Source organism: Typopeltis vanoorti, chromosome 1 (assembly GCF_054136105.1).
Source record: "Typopeltis vanoorti isolate ZY-2024b chromosome 1, IOZ_Tvanoo_1.0, whole genome shotgun sequence".
NCBI classification, from domain to species: domain Eukaryota; kingdom Metazoa; phylum Arthropoda; class Arachnida; order Uropygi; family Thelyphonidae; genus Typopeltis; species Typopeltis vanoorti.
The window spans coordinates 80,507,033-80,527,356 of NC_143549.1; the positions used below are offsets into that span (position 1 = coordinate 80,507,033).

The 20,324-nt window shown below is 34.6% G+C and overlaps 1 protein-coding gene across 2 annotated transcripts in view; it reads right to left on the reverse strand.

Moving 5' to 3' along the window:
* 140up (RPII140-upstream gene protein) overlaps nt 1–20,324 on the reverse strand; it is an 83,149-nt gene that overhangs the window by 60,090 nt on the left and 2,735 nt on the right. For both annotated transcript variants that reach the window (XR_016548228.1, XM_090391610.1), the window contains exon 2: nt 12,470–12,635. Coding sequence is in view for 1 of the 2 variants with exons in the window: in XM_090391610.1 (XP_090247736.1) it covers nt 12,470–12,635 (166 nt within the window). In the remaining variant the exon portion in view is untranslated. The remainder of the gene's footprint in view (nt 1–12,469; nt 12,636–20,324) is intronic.

Here is a 20,324-nt window from a genome sequence, read left to right on the forward strand (position 1 = left end):
GGATATTAATTTTGATGGAAGAGAGGATATAAGGAATGATGATATAGAGGCTAAATGGAAAAAAGTAAAAAAAGTCCTTAATGATACAGCAGAACATGCTTCAGGATATGCTAAAAGAAAGAAAGAAAGAAAGAAAAAATGTTATCAATGGAAACTTGGAGACTAGTAGATGAAAGGTAAAAAAATAGAGCCTCAATTATGTGCAAGAAACACTCCCTCCCCAAAAGGAAAATGAACTTAAAGACAAATGTAAGATTTTAAATAGTTAAGAGAGTACTAGAAAACATAAACGGCAATGGTTTGAACAACTGGCATTGAGGGCACAACAAGCTGCAGACAAGTATAACAGTAGAGAGTTACACAGAATTATAAGAAGACTTTCTGGAGAAACCAATGCAAAAGAATGTCCCAGTGAAGGATCTCAATGGAAAAATTCTAGTGTCAACAGAAGAACAATTGGAAAGATGGAGACAACATTTTAGTCAAATCTTGAATATTAGTGATAGAATACAAACAGAAATTAAAACAGGAGTAGATGAATTAAAAATTCATACCAGCCAACCATCTATAATTGATACTAGATATGCTCACATATATGCTCTATGCACTATTCCAAGATATCTGGGAAGAAGAAACAGACATTCCCTAGGGACTGGAATACAGGAATAATGGTAAAAATAACAAAGAAAAAATACCAAGGAAAGGAGATTTGGGAAACTGTAATAATTGAAGGGACATGAATCTGCTATACATCATTAGCAAAATTATTCTTTCAAGAATCTTTAATATATTAGATGAGGGCATGAGAAGAGAGAGAGAAGTCTAGTTTTAGGCCAAATAGATCATGTAGAGATCACATTAACATCTTAAGAAGAATAATCGAACAATCGTGTGAATTTAACTCTCCTTTATATTTTCTGTTTGTGGATTATGAAAAAAGCCTTCAATTCCACTGTTAGAGATTATGTGTGGAATGCACATGAAAATGAAGAAATGCCACAGAAGATAATAAACCTCATACAGGAAGGATATAACAAATTCCAACATCAGGTGTTGCATGATGAATATCTGTCACAACCCTTTCAAACTGTATCTGGAGAGTCACAAGAATGTTTGCTATTTCCCTTATTATTTATACTAGTGCTAGATCAAGTTCTAGAACAGACAGCAATGAAACATGGCAAAGGAATATCATGGAAAATAAAATCCAAAACAGATATTCAAAACAAAACTAACCACATTAAGAAGAATCACTGAAAGTCAGTTTGAAAATAAATACAAACAAAACAAAAAAATGAGAATCACTATGAACAATAAGGCACCAAGTACAATTGAACATGGGAAAAATCAAAATTGTTTCACATTTTACATATCTCGGCAGTGTTTTATCTGCAGATGGAGAACTAGAGATAATGACATAAGGATTCAAAAGGCAAAATGTGCATATGCTAAACTCGGTAGAGTATGAAAAATATTCACACAAATATAAAATTAAAAATATTTAATGCATGTATTATATTGGTTCTTTTATATGGATGTGAAACATGGCTGTTTCAAAGGAAATACAAAGAAACTACAAGCATTCATAAACCGATGCTGCAGAGCATATTTCAAATTTGGTGGCCACAAATTATTACTAATGAAGACTTCTGGAAAAGAACAAATCAGCAAAACGTCAACTTTGAATCAGAAAATTTAGATGGATTGGACCTACACTTAGGAATGATTGTGAAGAAATCTGTCACACAGCCCTGAAATGGAATCCACAAGAAAAGAGAAAGCATGGCCGTCCAAAAATACATGGAGGACATTGACTTTAATAGAATGTGAGAAGAGCTTTTGCTGAACTAAGATCAATAGCAAGAATAATGAACCAATGGAAAGCATTTACAGACTCCTCGTGTTCCTGAAGGAATCTGGAAAAGAAGGAGACTGTGCCAGTGATATGAGTAATTTCGTTCTATGAGTGATGACATGTGAAGTAAACACAAGTTAATGATTTTAACTGCTACTTCAATAATATTAATATCACATTTATCTTGCCTTTTATTTATTAAATTACTTAACTATTACCAGTGAACATAATCTTACACTTACTTTCTTGCCTTTATTATTTTATTATCCTTCCACAAAGGAGACACCTAAATTCATCTAAAGCAGCGATTTTCAACCGGTGTGCCGTGCAATTTATGAAAACAAATTAATTGAAAGAAATAATGTCGTAATTTGTGCATTTATTTATTAGTGTCTGGTCTTCCATCTTCTTGTGTGTGTGTGTGTGTAAATCAATCAAAATTATGCCTATTTTTTTGCCAGATCATCAAAAAAAGTAAAAGAATATATATTTTTAGTGTGCCGCAGAATTTTAATAATTAGTCTAGGTGTGCCGTGTTATGAAAAAGGTTGAAAATTACTGATCTAAAGCAATAATAGCATAAACTTACAAATTACTTACCAAAATTCATACAATACATTTAACTGCTAAGTTCAGGAATGGTGTTGTTTCTGAGGGTTAAACTAATCCCCCCCCTTCCCCATGGCCACAGCACAGAACCGCCAGACATCATCATAATTTATTCATGTACGAATAGGGAATTATATACAGAAATATGCATATAGCAAAAACTGATAGAGTTGAAGTCTATTAGATGAAAGTGAGCCAGGATGCTGTTTTGTGCCAAATGGTAAATGACAGATAACTTATAAGCCTCATCTTCAAAAAGAAGTTTATGTATTGCCATAATTGTCCATTAATCTGTGTCCATTAATTGGCCTGCAGGGAGAGCAAGAACTGAATGTAGGTAAAGGTGAATGTCTTAAGTTGGTGTCCCAACCATCACAGTTGATTTTTTTAAATTGTTTCTGTTAGTCTTGGCTGGCTTTCTTCAAGAATGACAGTATTAGAAATGTGACCTTGTCATGTATACCCTAGTATTGTTCAAAGGTATGTTGTCCCAAAGTTACTGACAATATTAACTGCTCATTGAGTAGTGATGTTCTATGTCTGGGAACCATACATAAATCTTTTGATATGTATTTTTTTTTTTTTTTACATGAAACCCAGTACTAGAATAAAATAATAATAAGGTGAATCCAATCCCTCACATACATACTGAATAATCATCACAGTTACTGAAGTGACATGCATAACATGAAATTCACCGCCAAACATGTAAGTTCACTTATATATTCACATTCAGTTTAGATGGGAATCCACAAAAGGTTGTAAACCTATAGTATATTAGTATAGATAGAACTAAGGTTTTTGTTTATATTTAATATTATTATTTATTTTTTATTTACATGACTCAGAAATCCTGCACTAGAGACTAAACATGAAACTTGTATCAAGCCACTTCAATAAGTGGAACAGTGGTCTCACACCAAACAACGAAATATCTCCTGATCAATTACCTTTTCTTGACAATTTATACTTATTTTTTTGAATACATATTTATAAACAAACATATAACAATACCATTTTTAGCAGCATTATATGATCTGCTTTGGCTCAAGATTTCTTTACCTCACTACACTACTTGCATTTGCTGCCTCTACTGTTCTCCAAACTCCAATGACTTCACTGACCAAGCTAGTAAAGAAAACAAACTGTTTGCTATCGGGAATGATTTAACACAAATTGTTTGCCACCTACTAGAATTCCAGATAATTTTCTCCATTCTACCAACACCTTGGACCTTTTCTTAACCTACTCTCTCTTCCTCCAAATACACTAAGACTTGCTCTTGGCAAGTCTGACTATAACCTTATCAATGTCTTCTTTTCTACAAATCATCCTTCTCCCAGTCAGTACATTCGAATCCCATCTAGGACATGAAGAACCTTTATCAGAATTTTTCAACTGAAGGTGAATTAGCTGGTCAATTATGGAAGTGGCAGAGGTTTCCCTCCTTGAAACTCAAGTTTTCACTGCACAGAACACACAAACAAACAAACGATTAGAACACATGCCATTAATAGACATAATAAAGTGGCCTCATAGCCAGTTGCTTTGTTCATAAATCCAAATCAATCTTATGGCACTACAACAGAGCCAATTGGGATAACCTTTGGGATTCCTTGCCTCATTTCCTTAGTCTGATTATTGTTTTTACTCCTGATCCTAGCATCTGCTCCAATCTAATAAAAGAAATTATTCTTGATGGGATGAGTGCTTTTACTCAAAATCCTCAAGCCTTGTCCATTCCATGGTTTTGGATAAGGCTTGAGATATATTTTCCAACAATTGTATCAAAGCAGTTCAAGCTTTGGTACAATTGTTGAAAAATTCAGTGCATGAACATAGGCTCACACAACTTCTGTCTCCCCATGTTTTGACCTCTCTTTCTCTCTCTCACATTCTGATAGCAGAATGGTAACATCTCCCCAAAATAAAGCTTGGTATCTGCCTTGATCATATGGATGATTAAGGCAGATATCCTACTGCTATTCCACAGCAGGCCTCCTCTGAAATTTTACCAGGACATCAGAAAAATACTCAGTAGTCTTGATATCAGTAAGTTCCCTGGCTCTGATAGTATTCCTCCAGTTGAACTAAAAGTTTGTACTGCAAAACTTGAACCCATCCTGTACCATCTCTTCAAGCTTGACATCTACTCAACTGCTTGAAGGCAAATATTTATCCAGCCTGTTCCCAAAAATGGAAATAAAAGAGAACCATCAAACTATTGTCCTATTGCTGACCTTAATACTCTCAAAAATAATGGGAAAAAAAGGTCATTAACAGCCAAATTCTTCACTACTTAAGAGATTTCACCAATTGCTTCGTGATCATCAATATGGATTCTACCATTCTCATTCCATAGCAGATCCCCTTGCCAACCTCATCTTTGAATGAAGGCAATGGAAAAGTTTGGAGAAACTCAAGTGTCATTTTTGATATTTCCAAGGCATTCAATTTAGTCCAGCATTGTGGCCTTCTTACCAAGCTACAATCTTATGGTATTCCTCCCTCCCTTTGTGAACAGATTGCTAGCTTCCTTTCTGATCATTTACTGCAAGTTATGATGGATGGTTTCATCAGATTTTTCAGTTAATCCTAGTGTACCCTAGGGCTTAGTGCTGTCACCCACACTCTTTCTTCTATACATTAAATGATCGTTTCTCCCTGACATCAATCCCATTAAAAGGTTTATCAATGACAGTACTCTACTCCTCTTTTCATTTTCAAAACCTTATACTGCTCAGGTAACTCACACTCCAAGATGATCTTTAACTAATGCCTTAAACATTGATAACTTTGTCATTCTCAAGTGGGGTAAGGACAGCCTATGAAATTTAATACTATCAAAACAGAATCCTGTCTCATTTCCAGAAAGAAAGACCATGCTCCCCTCTCTCTCTTTTGAAAATATTCCTTTTGCCAGCTAGAGCTGGTTTTCTCTTCTTGGATTAACTCACGTCTAATCTATCCTACCATAAACACATGAAGTCCATTGCCTCTTAGCCTCCAAAAAACTTGGTATTCTTTTTCATTCCAGACAGTATTTCCAACCTGTTCAGCTTCCTGATATTTTATACAGCTGAAATCTGCATATCCAGTTCAACTCTGAACTCATCAAACGAACTTTTCACTCTCTGCCTTAATTTCCTATTAATTCCCTGACTTAATTTCCACTGCTCTTTGGAACAGTTTTCCCATACTGTTTTCCCCAATGATTACAACCTTCATGTGTTCAAAAAACACATAAACAAATTATTTTCTTCCTTCTAGCAATTTGCCCACACACGGCATTGTTGTGCCATAGGTCTTAGAACCTCTGGTGTGTGTGGAGCTTATATATATAAGATAATCATTATGCATAACATTTCAATTTATCCTCCAACCAAAATAATTAAATCTTTATTCAGGCTACTTACCTTCCACTTCAATCTCATTACTTAAGATCATTTTATTTAGTGATCTTTCAACTAACCTTCAAATAACTAATCCTTGAATGGATTGGTATGTCAACTGACTTCTGAAATCAATTTCTAGTTGGAAATCAACTAGGAATTCTTTTTCTAGTTGATTGTTGGAAATCTGTAGGAATTGATTTCCAATTGTGGTTGGATAATTGAAGGATCACTGTGTTTTCTGCCCCAAGAGTAAATATGAATTTCATATATTAGTTCCCACTCTCTTCTTTACTATTTTTTTTATTATGCCTTCTGGGAGGCTGGTTTAAACAAGTACCAGCTGTAAGCCCTTAACTTTTAAACCTCAATTAACTCTCCTCTCAGTAATTATTGCAATTGATCCTTCATAATCTTAGTGAACACCTTCAATTCTCTGGGCATCAAATAAAAATCTAGGTGGGTGAACCTGTGAGCCATAATTTGGTATCAGCCTGACCAGAGATTTGCTTCGTAGTATTATACATTTAATTTTCTTTTTACACGATTTCGAAATAACACGGTTTAGAAAACAAAAGCAATTCTATTTTTACATGGTATATTTTGATTTAACATGGTTCAAATGGTGCTTATTATTAAAATTTCTGTTTGAATTCAGTTCTGTTAAAAAGGGTATTTCCATTATAATTATAATTTCTTAGTATGGTACATATGTACTTAAACTTGAATTTTTAGGAACCCCCTCGATGTTTTAAATATAAGGGATTAACTTTATGCTACAGAATGTAGACAAAAGCCAAGTAGAACTTATATAGTGAAATCACAAAAAAAAAAGTGTTGGTGGCTTTAAAGCAGCTAAGGATCGTGTGACTATTATTTTGCAGCAATGCTTCAGGAGATCGTATATTAAAACCATACTCATCAATCGATCTCTAAGACCACGGGCAATGAAAAGTGTGGATTTTAACACATCACTGGAAGGTAAATAAAAAAGATTGGGTTACAAAAGAAATTTTTAATGAATGGTTCCATCATGTTTTGTTCCAGAAGTTAACACTATTTGATGTAAAAAAAATCTGGACTTGAAAGTTTTATTGATTATAGACAATGTGCCTGTCCATCCTGTTTTAGAACACCTGAATGTGGAATATTGTTTTCTGCCACCTAATACAACACCCTTAATACAATCACTAGACCAGGGTATGATTGCTACACATCAAAACTTACTACACAAGAACATTCAATACATTCTGGATAAACTAGATAAGGATAATTTACTGACAGTTATTGATGTGAAGAAGAAATTTTCCATTTTGGATTGCATCAAATACTTGTTAAGTTGCGCTTATCAGAATTGAAACCATCAACTTTAAATGCATGCAGGAAAGCTATTTGGCCAGAATGTGTGAAAATGAAAACCCTGTACCTTTGCATACAACTGAATACCTCAATATTATCACATTAGCACATGCAGTTGGCAGAGAAGGATTTGATGACTTTTTGTCTGCAGATATTGAAGAATTGGTGGTTAACAAGGCTGTTAGTGATGATGAAATAATAGAAGCTGTCCTTGAGAATCTCAATGAAAAAGAAAAAAGTAATGATGATGAAGAGATTCCACTCACTGCAGGAGTAATTAAAGAAGGACCTTCAAATGGCTAGTAAATTGCAAAGTCATTTTTTTACACATGATCCAAATACTGAACCAGCTGAACAGTTCGAATGTGAACTGAAGTCATGTATGGTGCAATATTAAGAATTATACAAAGATCTAGTCAAAATAAGATTTCAACAATTAATTACAGTGTTCATGGTAAAAAAAAAATCAATCTTCAGAATTACTGGAAAATTAGTTAAGAAAACATTTTGCAATTGTAGTATGAAGAGGACAGCCAAAGTGTTTCAAGTGATGGAAGTGATTTAATTCCAGTCTCACACAAAAGAATGCAGCTACTGTTAGAAAGTGATGGCGAATGAAATTTAACTAATAACCATATGCACAGGTGATTTGGACCTTTTCGAATTTCGGTTTTATTAGTGACACACTATTTTCTTTAAGAGATGCATATATATATATATATATGTGTGTGTGTGTGTGTTTTGTTGGAAATTAACTTATCATTCGTATCGGGTTTTCACATCTGGAACCATTCTTATATTTTTTCATATGCACTGTATTTTTTTACATGGTTCTCATTTACACAATTTTTTCTGTAACCAATCTACTGTGTAAATGGAGAATTGGGTGTACTTTATATTCCATTTCTCCCATAAGTATTCTCTGAACCGAATCTACAATCTGCTGAGTTTTATTAGCTACTTTATCGATATGGTTCTTGAGCTTAAATTCCTTATCCATGAAAATACCCAAATCCTTGCTACTATTAATCTTTTTTTTTTTTTTTGAAAACTTGTCCATTTAACTTATATCCATCTAATACTGCCTTCTTACCACTGTTTTTTTTTTTTTTTTTTTTTTATAATGCAAACTATTACTGCTTCCACACATCATTAGGATACATCATGCATAGTCAATAGATTGTTATGTAATACCTGTAGGTAGTTATTAGCATAATTTTATTATGCAAAGGTCCCATTAAGTTGCATAAATGAATTAAGGACTTCCAAATATCATGAAGAATAAGACTATGCTTTCTGCTTAAGGTGTTGTGAACAAATCTCTTCAGAAAATTGCTCAAACAGCCTAATGAACCAGTCCACCTATTCTAGGAAAGGCACTGATGTAAATGAAAAACAACCTAAGGTATTTTTCAAATTGAACACTGAATGAACAGCAGAAACTCTGTAGGCAGTTAATTGGTGTGAAAGCCATTCTCATGATGACTTTTTAAATAGCAGTGTCTAGAGAATCCCACCTATGTAGGATAAGGAGATGGTATTTTTTTTTCATTAATTTTTGTAGTTGTACAAGTTAATTGTTCAGTAACTTTTGGAGTAGCCATTCAGAAGGAACTGGGTGAACAGGGAAATAAGTTCTTTCTTTCTTTTTTTTTTTTTTTTGGATCAGATCATTACTAATTATGTTAAAGTATGTTTTTTTAAAGTTGTGATAATACCTACCTTCAGCTGAGGAGGGCAAAAGAAGCTTGTGTGTAGGTGTCTTCATGTATGGACTGGTTTTCTATAGACATCTAATAATAAACCTTGCCATTTGTTTTTTTGATAAGGAGATCCAAAAATGGTAGTTTTTCCTCATTTTCAATCTCCACAGTAAACTTAATCTTGGAGTGATAGTTGTTCACAATGCATACGAATCACCTGTGTCTTTTAAGCATGTGGTTTTGAGACTTGTGCCAGCGCTTCATCATTGAATTTTTCCATAAATAGATTAGTGACTGGGGGCGATAGCAGACAGCCCATTGCCAAACTCAATGTTTGGTAATAAAACTTTCCTTTCCAAGTAAAGAAGGAGATTGCAGTAATGGAAGAGTCATGTGATTTTAGAAGGAAATCGATTTCAATCATATCAACTGATTTCTCAATCAGAACTTTTGTAAATAATAACACCATGTCCAGACTGGCTAGAATATCATGAATGGGGGGGGGGGGGGGGACACGTGGATATCAAATAGTCTCTCAACAAACCAAAAATTAGCCTAGTTTTTTTTAAAAAAGAGTTTGAGTGAATTGATATGAGTCTTAAGAAGCTTGTACAGGGTGTCCCAAAATTCACGCAAGAAGCAATTTTGATAGAAAACACAGGTTTTTAATTAAAAATTGTAATTTCTTATTGATTCATAAAGTATACAGTATAGGGTTATGCATGGAATAGCATATCGGGTAAATGGCCTCCACGGCTCTGCTAGCACATACGCACTCTTTTGTCGAAATTTTCTATGACTGTTTTGCATAAATGTGGCTGAATTTCGTTGATGCAGCACTCAATTTCCTCCTTCAAGGCATGGGCGGTCATGGGCTTGTTGGCATAAACCTTAGACTTCAAAAAACCCCAAAGAAAAAAGTCCAACAGTGTTAAGTCACATGATCTGGGCCAATTCTGATCACCAAAACGGGAAATTACACGACCAGTAAATGACTCATGCAGTAATTGAATTGTTTCTCAGGCTGTATGACATGTGGCACCGTCTTGTTGAAACCACATGTCGTCCACATCCATATCTTGCAATTTAGGCACAAAAAACTGGATTATCATGTCGCGATAGCGAGCACCATTAACTGTTATTGCCTTATCAGCTGCATTTTCGAAGAAGAATGGACCAATGATGCCTCCAGCCCAAAATCCGCACCAAACAGTGACACGTTGTAAATGCATTTGTTTCTCAACCATCACTCGTGGATTTTCTGAACCCCAAATGCGACAATTTTGTCGATTAACGAAGCCATCAAGATGAAAATGAGCCTCATCGCTGAAGATGATTTTGTTCGAAAAATAAGCATCCACTTGTTGTTGTTCCATAATCCATTCAACGAACTCTCTTCGCTGTGTGTGGTCAGTAGGCTTGAGTTCTTGAGTCAATTGAACTTTGTAAGCATAAAGATGCAAATCTTTCATGAGAATACGCTGTAGAGAGCTTTTCGAAATGCCCAAATCAAGACCATGGTGCCGAATTGATGTTCCTGGACTCTCAGCAACACTCTCACGAACTGCTTCGATGTTTTCTGTTGAATGACTTGTTGAAGGACGGCCAGAGTGTATAAGATCACTAATTGATCCAGTTTCCTTGAATTTTTTAATTAATCTTTTCACAGTTGATGAAGTTAAATCACTATTCTGACCATATTTTGTACGAAAATTGCGAACTGTAGCTGCCAAACCTTCATTATTTTTAAAATATTGCTCAACAGTGAAAATGCGTTATTCTTTCGTGGCGCTCCATTTTTAATAACCCTGAACTGTTAGCTGTCACGCTGTCTTTTTTTCTTGTTGGCAACACTTTACCGCACAAATGGCGCTAAATTTAAATCTTGCGTGAATTTTGGGACACCCTCTATAAGTATTTATAAAAATGCAGATCGGAGAACTTATGCCATCAACAAGGACAAGGAGGAACATCAGCTTTGTGTTTTGGGCACTCCATATAACTTAGGAACAATTGGATGTCATCATTTAAGGTGTTTTAAGATTTTCTTAGAAACTAATTGTATTAAAGATGAGATCATTAGTCTTAATATGTAATGACCAAGCAGGTTTAATATTAACCACTTTTTGGTTTAATATTATATTCTTGCTTTTCCATATAAACATGTTGGTTTTGCACTTTACATTTTATAGTCTAATACTGTTTTACTTGGTTTTATTACTGTGTTTGTAATACAACATAAATATGAAATAAAATATAAAATCTCTCAAGTAAACTTAAAAAGTGCATCAAATAAGTGATAATCTTCCCACTTAAGAATTTCAGGTAAGTTTTTTTCAGTCAATTTTATTAAACAAAATTTAGTCAAGTAATGACTAAATTTTGTTTAAAAACAAAATTTAGTCATTACTAATTAAATGGTAAACATCAAATTTGAATCCTTAAGGGTGGTTTATTTTTAAATTTTTACAGTAACAGTGATAATAATTCTTTCTTTTCTTGACATGTTAATTAAATTTGGAATTCAGAATCATTGTCCGTGCGGTTAGCCTAGTATCTGTGCGCTTTGCAAACATATGCCTGAGGAAGGAGTGTCCTAGGTTTGATTCCCGTTGGTGACGTGAGGAGCTGAAGGATCTTCCTCAGTCATAGCCAAGTTAGCCGTTCTTGGGTGTGTACAGTAGAGTTTTTTTCCCCAGTTTATCCTGGGTTTTTTTTCATCCTGCAAAGCAGGCAAACTGGCCTTGAGAACTCAAGGCCTAAACACAGACATAGGATACACCAGGGCGTAGGGCTGACCACCTCATCTTGTGAATGGTTTGAGGTTCGATGATTAATAAACCCTCGACACCGCAAGGTAAAAGAGGGTAAAAGGAAGATGAGATGAGATTCAGAATCATTATTAACATTTGTTGTTCCAAATGAATAATTTTAACTGCAAAATTAAGCAAAAAAATAATTTATCTATAGTACATAATGCAAAAATGGCCTTAAGTTTGAGACTGTTGTGATAATGAATGGTGTCTCTATACAAGAATGCTATTATGAAATATCCTATTTTTATGCTTGTTTGCAATTATTTCCTAATTTGTCATTTTTATTAACAGAACTCAGTGGAGTCTGTTTTACTGCAAACTTCACTTTGCCAAAGTTAATCCCTACAGTCTTTTAAATCTAATTTTAAAAGTTTCTCTGCCTTTAATCCTCTTTCCTTTATATTAGTGTACTCTAGGTTCTGCAAGCTTTTGTATGTGGAATTGATTTTAAAAATAAAAATTGTAATGTGATAACTTGTCAGAGGAGGTAAAAATATAACTCTTCCAATAGTGGAATTGAGCAGTAATAAATTGTGACCCAAGGTAGGTTAAGTTGTATACCTCTGAACAGTCCAGTCACACTTTGCATCCAAGTTCATCAAGTCATTACTGAATGCGCTCAATTAGAAATACAGATTGACATCAAACTTTTTTTGTTGAAACAATCATTACCATATAGAATTTTTATTAACTTTGTTTGATGTGAAATAATGATAAATATCCTAATAACATTACCTTTGCTTCTAGATTACTATAAAAAACTGCTCCCTGATTCTTCCTCATAAAGTCCTGCATTGTGTCTCGAGATCCTGTAATTGTTCCAACAACTGCTCCAGTAAGCAAAGAAATCAAAACACCGTGACCAATCAAGTGCATTTCTGGACTGAACTCTCCATAAATACTAATAAAGAATTTAAAAAATATATATTATATAATTTTTTTTGTTTAGCTATTTCAGAGTTATTAAATATACTTGCTACTGTAAGAAAAGACTATGTTTAGTATCTAGAAAACTACCATTTTTATTTATTTTGTTTTACATGACCTTCAGTAAGACTAGTGATGATTGTCATGTACCACCTAAAGTCTTCAGAAGTCCAGGTCACCATGAAATTATACTAGAGTTAAAGTAGGAAACGGGAAGAATCGCAGACAATGACTCCATCAGGACAACTGTTTCCATGCTTATTTATTTATGCATGAGAATAAAAGTATCTTTTGTTCCTATATTTTTGTAAGTAGACTGCTAAAAGTACTGCCCTTGACAATGTCCATGCTGACCATCATAGAGAATCTTATGTTCATCAAACCCAATCCTGTATGATATTCCTAACCAGTTTCTACAACACTGACCACAACTGCAGATATACATATTGGTGTAACGGGAAGCTTCCATCCTAGAACCATGCTTGAAGAGAAGTATTATTTTGTTTTCTTTCCACTCCTTAGGAACCTTCCCTACTGCAATATTTTCATTAAATAACCAGGTGAAGGGCATGGTTAATTTGGTTAACTCTTTAAAATACATAGTGATATATCATTGCATTCCCATCACCTTGCAACACTTCATATACCTCTGATTCTTTCACTTTGCCTCCCTTCTACATGTTGCACAGCATCATTCACACCAGTAAGATATACACTAATGAAGTGTTCATTAAATATGTTAAAGATACCAAGCAATTTTAAACCTGGTTTTACTCCATTTTTCCCAAGTAAGCAAACAGACAAAAATGTCAAGTTTACGCCTGCAAGTGATGCAAGACTAGCTGATCCTACAGGTAGTGCAAGACCAAGGCAACTCGTGGTAGAGGTGGGACAAGCTCCGATCACTAATCTTAATATTTACCCTTAATGCCAAAACACATTAAATTTATTACAAAACACATTTTGTATTAAAGGCAAGGGGCCACTACCCAGAATGGGTAGTGGCCCCTTGCCTTTAATACAAAACATCATACATCCCCTTCTTGGAGATGTGTTTTGGCATTAAGGGTAAATATTAAGATTAAATTTATTAACAAAACACATTAAATTTATTACAAAACACATTTTGTATTAAAGGCAAGGGGCCACTACCCAGAATGGGTAGTGGCCCCTTGCCTTTAATACAAAACATCATACATCCCCTTCTTGGAGATGTGTTTTGGCATTAAGGGTAAATATGAAGATTAGTGATCGGAGCTTGTCCCACCTCTACCACGAGTTGTCTTGGTCTTGCACTACCTGTAGGATCAGCTAGTCTTGCATCACTTGCAAGCGCAAACTTGACATTTTTGTCTGTTTGCTTACTTGGGAAAAATGGAGTAAAACCAGGTTTAAAATTGCTTGGTATCTTTAACATAATTATACCCAAGGTAAAAATACTTTCTGTTCATTAAATAATTCCACTATATCATTTGCTATGGTTACTCTGCTACCATAAGTATCCATCAGTGTCAGCCTGCTGTGATTATTTTTCTGATTGTTTGCCACATAGCAGAAAAATTTCCTTGGATTATCTTTGACCTACTGGCCAATCTCCTCTCATATTCTACTTTTTTTCTTTTTTAATCACACTAGTCACTTTTCTGGCCTACAATTTATATTCCTCATGCCTCTGTTTACTACACACTGTTTCATAAATTACTTCCTCCATAACATCTTTTGCCACACGGCTTGATTGATTTCATTTATTCATCTCACTCCTATTCTATTTATTTGCTTTACTGTTGGTACACGTTGCTTGTATCAGATACAGCCTTATCACTCCCATGCACTGTCAACATCGTTTCTGCACAACTCATCAACCCTCATGTTGCTTCCATCACATGCTGCTTAAGATAGTTATCCTACAGAAACTCAACAAATTCACTCTCCTTGTTACTATACAAGAAGAGTGAATCTGTAGAGTGAATATCTAATCTAAAGAGTCAATATCTCTTCTTTCCAATCCACATTCATGCAATTAAAATCTCCTATTAGGATCACTTTCCTTTTACTTACCCAACTAATTTGTCTAAAGGATGTTGTTATAAGCCAGGGAGTGCACAGAGCACTTCCTAGTCTATAACAACATCCTATGAAAGCTGGCCTGGTTGGCCAAGTGGTTAGTGTATCCGCTCTCCAGCCAAGAGGCTGCAGGCTCAAATCCTGCTAGGAGCATGGATGTTTGTGATTGTTCTATTAACCGTTTACCATATATACTGCTCTAACCTATATCCTGGTGCAGTATGACTCTTGATGTCTTTGTGCCATAAAAATCAAAAATAACTAACATCCTATTCTACTGATCTCAACTTCACACCAAATAACTTCAAAATCTTCACACAAACTACTATTTTCCACTTCCACTCTTCTCTTCAAGGATTAGGCATTTACCTGTTCGGGCTTCACTGGTCAGACAACCAAGTTTCACCTATATCTATCTTTGGGCATACTGACTCAATGCTACAAACTTAGTCCGGTTATTTCTGATACTCCTCTTAGTATACAAACATAATTCCCTACTCTTTGAAGCCATTCCACCAACACCATCATTCCATACTCTCTCTGCTACAGTACACCTCTCTCTCTCTCTCTTCGATCTGACCATCCCCATTTCCCTGACTCTGATTTTCACTAATATCCTATTCATCCCTATCTTTTTTTTTTTTTTTTTTTCCTATGGCAAAGAAATGGAGCTAGCTGAGGAATTAGATATTCCTCAGCTAGCTCCATTTCTTTGCCATTGAGGCTTCTTATGTTGATAGTACCGATCTTTAACTCTGGTGATGTTGAGTTGGGGTGTAAAAAAAATTACAATTTAAAATAATGGGTTGGTGGGCTGTTCTCAAGTAATTTCTTGGGCCTATTCTCTTTGACAGTAAGCAATAGGGACAGATGAGATCTCAGAATATATGCTAAACGAATGTTCAGTTGGACTGGTTAGACCACTGATGTTTGCATAATTTGAATCTTAGCTCAGGAAAATATCCCACAGGAATTGAATGAATGTATGATAGCAATATTGTACAATGGTGGTGCATAAATGACACATTTATGTCTAACTACTAACCTATCAATATTTCTGGAATTGCGGCAAAAATTTCAGAAAGTTGGTAAGAACTCATATATAAAAATGGGTTGAGAGACAAGCTTATACTTAGGAAAAGCATGGGTTTACTAAAGGAAGGTTATTTTAAGTAGCTTATTCATAAGAAATGTTATAGTTGAGCAGGATCAAGGAAATGAATACATAATACTACTACTCAATTTTTCTAAGGCATTTAAAAAGAATACCACCTGAAAAGCTGTTGCATGATGATACAAGATTAGAATATAAACTACTGTTTCAAGAGTGGTAGCTGATGGACAGGTATCAGTGATATCGGGAGGCAGGAATATTCCAGATTTAAGGCATCCAATGGTATAAACCCCCCCCCCCCAAGAACTGATCCTGGACCATTGTTATTCATTCTATACAATGCTCAATTTTTTGCCAATGATGCAAAGATAAGGGGAGCAATCAGAGATGCTAATGAATATGTAGTACTACAAGACGTCAACTGCCAGCTGTGAGCAAAGAATGGTTGTCAATTCAATTCAATTCAATCCAATGTTAATAAGTGCAAATTTATGCACTATGGTATGATGATGAGATTTCTAACAGCATATTATATTGGTGGGATTATGTTTGAGAAAGTGATGAGGCAAGGGATATCATAGTTATGATGGATAAGAAATTAAGGTTCAAAGGTCACATACCTAGCAAAGCAAACACACCTCAACAAATAACTGAATGCTGAAACAAGCACTGATGTGTAAGGATAAGGCAGTCGTTACTCTTTATGAGGCACTGATACAACTGCGCCTGGACTACTGTGTGCACATATGGTGTCCTGGGTTTCAAGAGAATGATATAGGGATTACGGAATGTATATAAGGTTACATTGTGCATATGTGGATGGAAGACACTGCTAAGAAGTGATATGATAGTCCTATGAACTTCTGAGAGATGTTATAGAATATCAGTTGATATTCTATCACACCTTTCAGAAATTTGCTCTCCCAAAGCTGCCGTGAAAGAGTGGAATGGTTTGTCTTGCCTTCTTCAATGAGTCCTTTACTTTACTCCCTAAAGGTCTCAGCTATAATAATAATTATGTAAACAAATTCTTATGCATTTGGAAGATATATTACAAACACATGCATCTTTCAACATGGCTGCCACTTGTAATTGGCAAGTGGCAGCCATGTAAATTGCCAATTACATGGCTGCCACTGTCAGATATTTTAATTTGAAAAATCACTATGCTTTAGCACCTTAATCCATAAAGTGCAACAAACCATTTGGGCTCATCATAAATTACATAACTGTTTTCAGACTCCCATCCTCTGGCTCATGAAAAGTGTCCTATATGTAATATAATAAATTCTTAGCTTCCTATTACAAAAGTTAGAGAGTAATAAGTGATTGCTGTAGAAGATTTTAACTATAATCAAACAGACTAGTCAGAGGAAATAGCATACAGTAAAAAAGAAACTAATTTTTGAATTCTGGAGTAATAATTATATTATGCAGCATATAGGCTGCATAATATATTATGAACAAGAATCTAGTTTGGATTTGGCTATAATATCAAGAATCCTTGTCACTAGCTGGTAAGAGTAATCATGTGGTCTTGACTTACTTGGGGATGAACAAACAAGAAAAATCATGTTGCAAATCTAGATTGAAAAAGGATAAATAGATTTGGGATGATAGGATGACTAGATAAGTTAAACTAAAATCAAAGTGGAAGTTATGGGAAAGGCACGAAGAGGTAAAGAGTAGATTGAAGAAACCATGATATGAGAAGAGACCAGCAGTACAATCTAGAGAAAATCCAAAGGCGTTCTTTTACATGGAAAATAAGAGGAGAAAATTACAGAAGAATAACTTTTGTTGAATGATTTGAGTTGGACAACAGATTATATATAAATAAATATATATATATAGAGAGAGAGAGAGAGAGGTTGAAAGAGTGTAAATTTCAGAATTTTCTGGATAGGAGAAAACAGATTGATATTATTATGATACCTCCAAGGAATCCAAAGACTCATCGAGGGAGGACACCTACTCTACAATTCTCTTCATCATCTACATGGCCATCTACTGCTCACCGCCACTAGTATTTTTTGTCTGTAAATTGCATCTCTCTTAAAGGTTGATTTTTCTGTGTGAAGAATGAAAAAAAACCCTGCTACCTCCATGTGAGATCGGCTAACTCACCTTTGACTGAAAAAACCCTATATAAAGATTCCTCTAGTCATGGCGAGAATCAAACTTAGGCCTTTTCCAATTGAAGGGTGCAACATATCATTATTCTTCCAATTGCACTATAGAGGTGCTTGTATGATGGAGATGTTTAAGTTAGTGAGGAGATTTTATTGGCTTAATAGAGAATTTATTAATGAATTTAATACTTGTGTAAAATTAGTGGTTTTTATGATTTTTATCCATTTTGTTGTGTTTTTCATTTAGATAATAAGTGTTTTAAGTTTTATAGCATATTAGTGTACAATTTCATATTTTTAGTGTTTAATAACATATTTTATTAAGATATTGAAGTATTAAATATATTTAAATTAAGGGGATATTTAATCCCACATTATTTCAAAGCCGAATAAGAAACTCTAAGATAGAAATCAAAGAGTTTCATGCCAAATATAGTAAGCTATAAAAGTTCGGTGAATCCAAGCATAAGCAAACACCTGGGTAGTACAATAGCAGGCAACTCGTAGTAAGGGTGGATAAAGCTAGGATCACTATTCTTAGTATTAGCCCTAATGTAAAACTCATCCCCTAGGGGATGTATGTTGTTTTACATTAAGGGAGATAGGTCACTACCCAGCCCGGTTTCAACTTTTATTGAAGTCTCATCAGTGAGTAGGTAGATGAGACCTCAATAAAAGTTGAAACCAAGATTGTAGTGATGATAGCTTTAATACTTTACAGTACAAGTTGTTAAAAAGGTGCAGCAATAAATTAATGAAATAAAGAGCCAAAAGGCTTCACTTCGGCAATGTAAAAGTTATTTACATTAAGGGGATATTTAATCCCACATTATCCAGTATTAAATATAGTTTAAAATAATAGACCCAAAAATGGATAAGAAGAGCAGTGAAGTCAAGAACAAGAAGCCTAGCTGAGGAGGTTATTGAAAATGAATTAACCTTCAAAATAACAAAGTAGAGCAGATTATCAGAGAGACAATGCGAGAATTATGAAAAGTTCAGTGGCATTTGAATAAACAAAGGGATAATAAGCAAATTAAGCAGCAAAATAAGAAACAAGCAAGCACAGATTCAGATAAGTTAGTAAGAAAAATCAAATAAGTAATGTTGTTTGTAAAAAGAAAGATTTTTTTTTTGGTGATTGTTACTCTATCATAAAACAAGCCACTGATGAGCGGGTTATGACTTCAAGTTTTTCAGGAGAAAAAATTAAAAACATAACACAAGCAATTCAAAAACAGAAAAAAAAAAAAAAAACAAGATCGTAATTGTAGTAGTTACTAATGACTTAACTACTGTATGCCCACAGATGCGAGACCCTTCAACACTTCTGCGCATGTCAAAAGAAGGAGAATCCATTCCGATATTAGGGTAATCAATGCGTTTCGTGGAATGATTGTTTATTATTATATGTCAGAAAATTAGCTTTTCTTTTATAAAAATTCTAGTTCTTAAAGTGGTAACTATTTTGCTTGTACAACAGTTGGAAAATTTACGTATAAAGCACGTGATTTCACGTGTTGGTGACTGATTCGTACATCCCTTATTTCTTTCTCCCTTTCAGCATGAATTGACTATTCTTGGCACATTGCCAAGGTCAGCTCTATGAAGTGTGGGGATTACAATAGCAATAAGTTCAGTATGAGAGAGGACAGGAAAAGGTTGTGGGAAGAGGCAAGAGTGAAGAGTGAGAAAGTGAAAATCATAAGTATATTACCTCAATATGATAAAAATGAATTAAGAGGGCCTATGATGGCAAACGATTTGGTGCATAGGCTGTGTAGAAAGAATGAATGCAAGTTTTCAGATGTATGGAGTGAGTTTGAGGAAAGATTGGATTTGTATAAGAGGGACGGCCTACACTTGAATATGTTTGGTATCAGGAGTGTCTTAAAAAACTGACTGGTTTGAGATAGGTCTCAAACAGAGTCAGGGAAACTAAATCATAATGAGAGGAATAGTGAGAATATGAGTGTAAGAGCCACAATATTATATAACTGTGTTAATGATGGGAATGGGCATTATCATGGAAATGATTACAAGCAGAGGGCAATTTCAACTTTGTGTTTGTCCAGTTCGGACCCATCAAACGTGTGCAAAGATGTCCATTCGTATAAGGCACTAGAGAGGAACAGAGATCTGCAAGTTGTAAAACTGTCATACAGACAGAATGATATAATCACGTAATCACAAGAAAGATATTTATTTAACCAAATATTTGGTTAAATAAATATCTTTCTTGTGATTACGTGATTATATCATTCAGTCTTATGTCGCAAGTATCCTTAAAACAACAAAGTCATACAGACAAGCGTATATAAAGAACATACAGGCATATTGTCTGTACATGAAT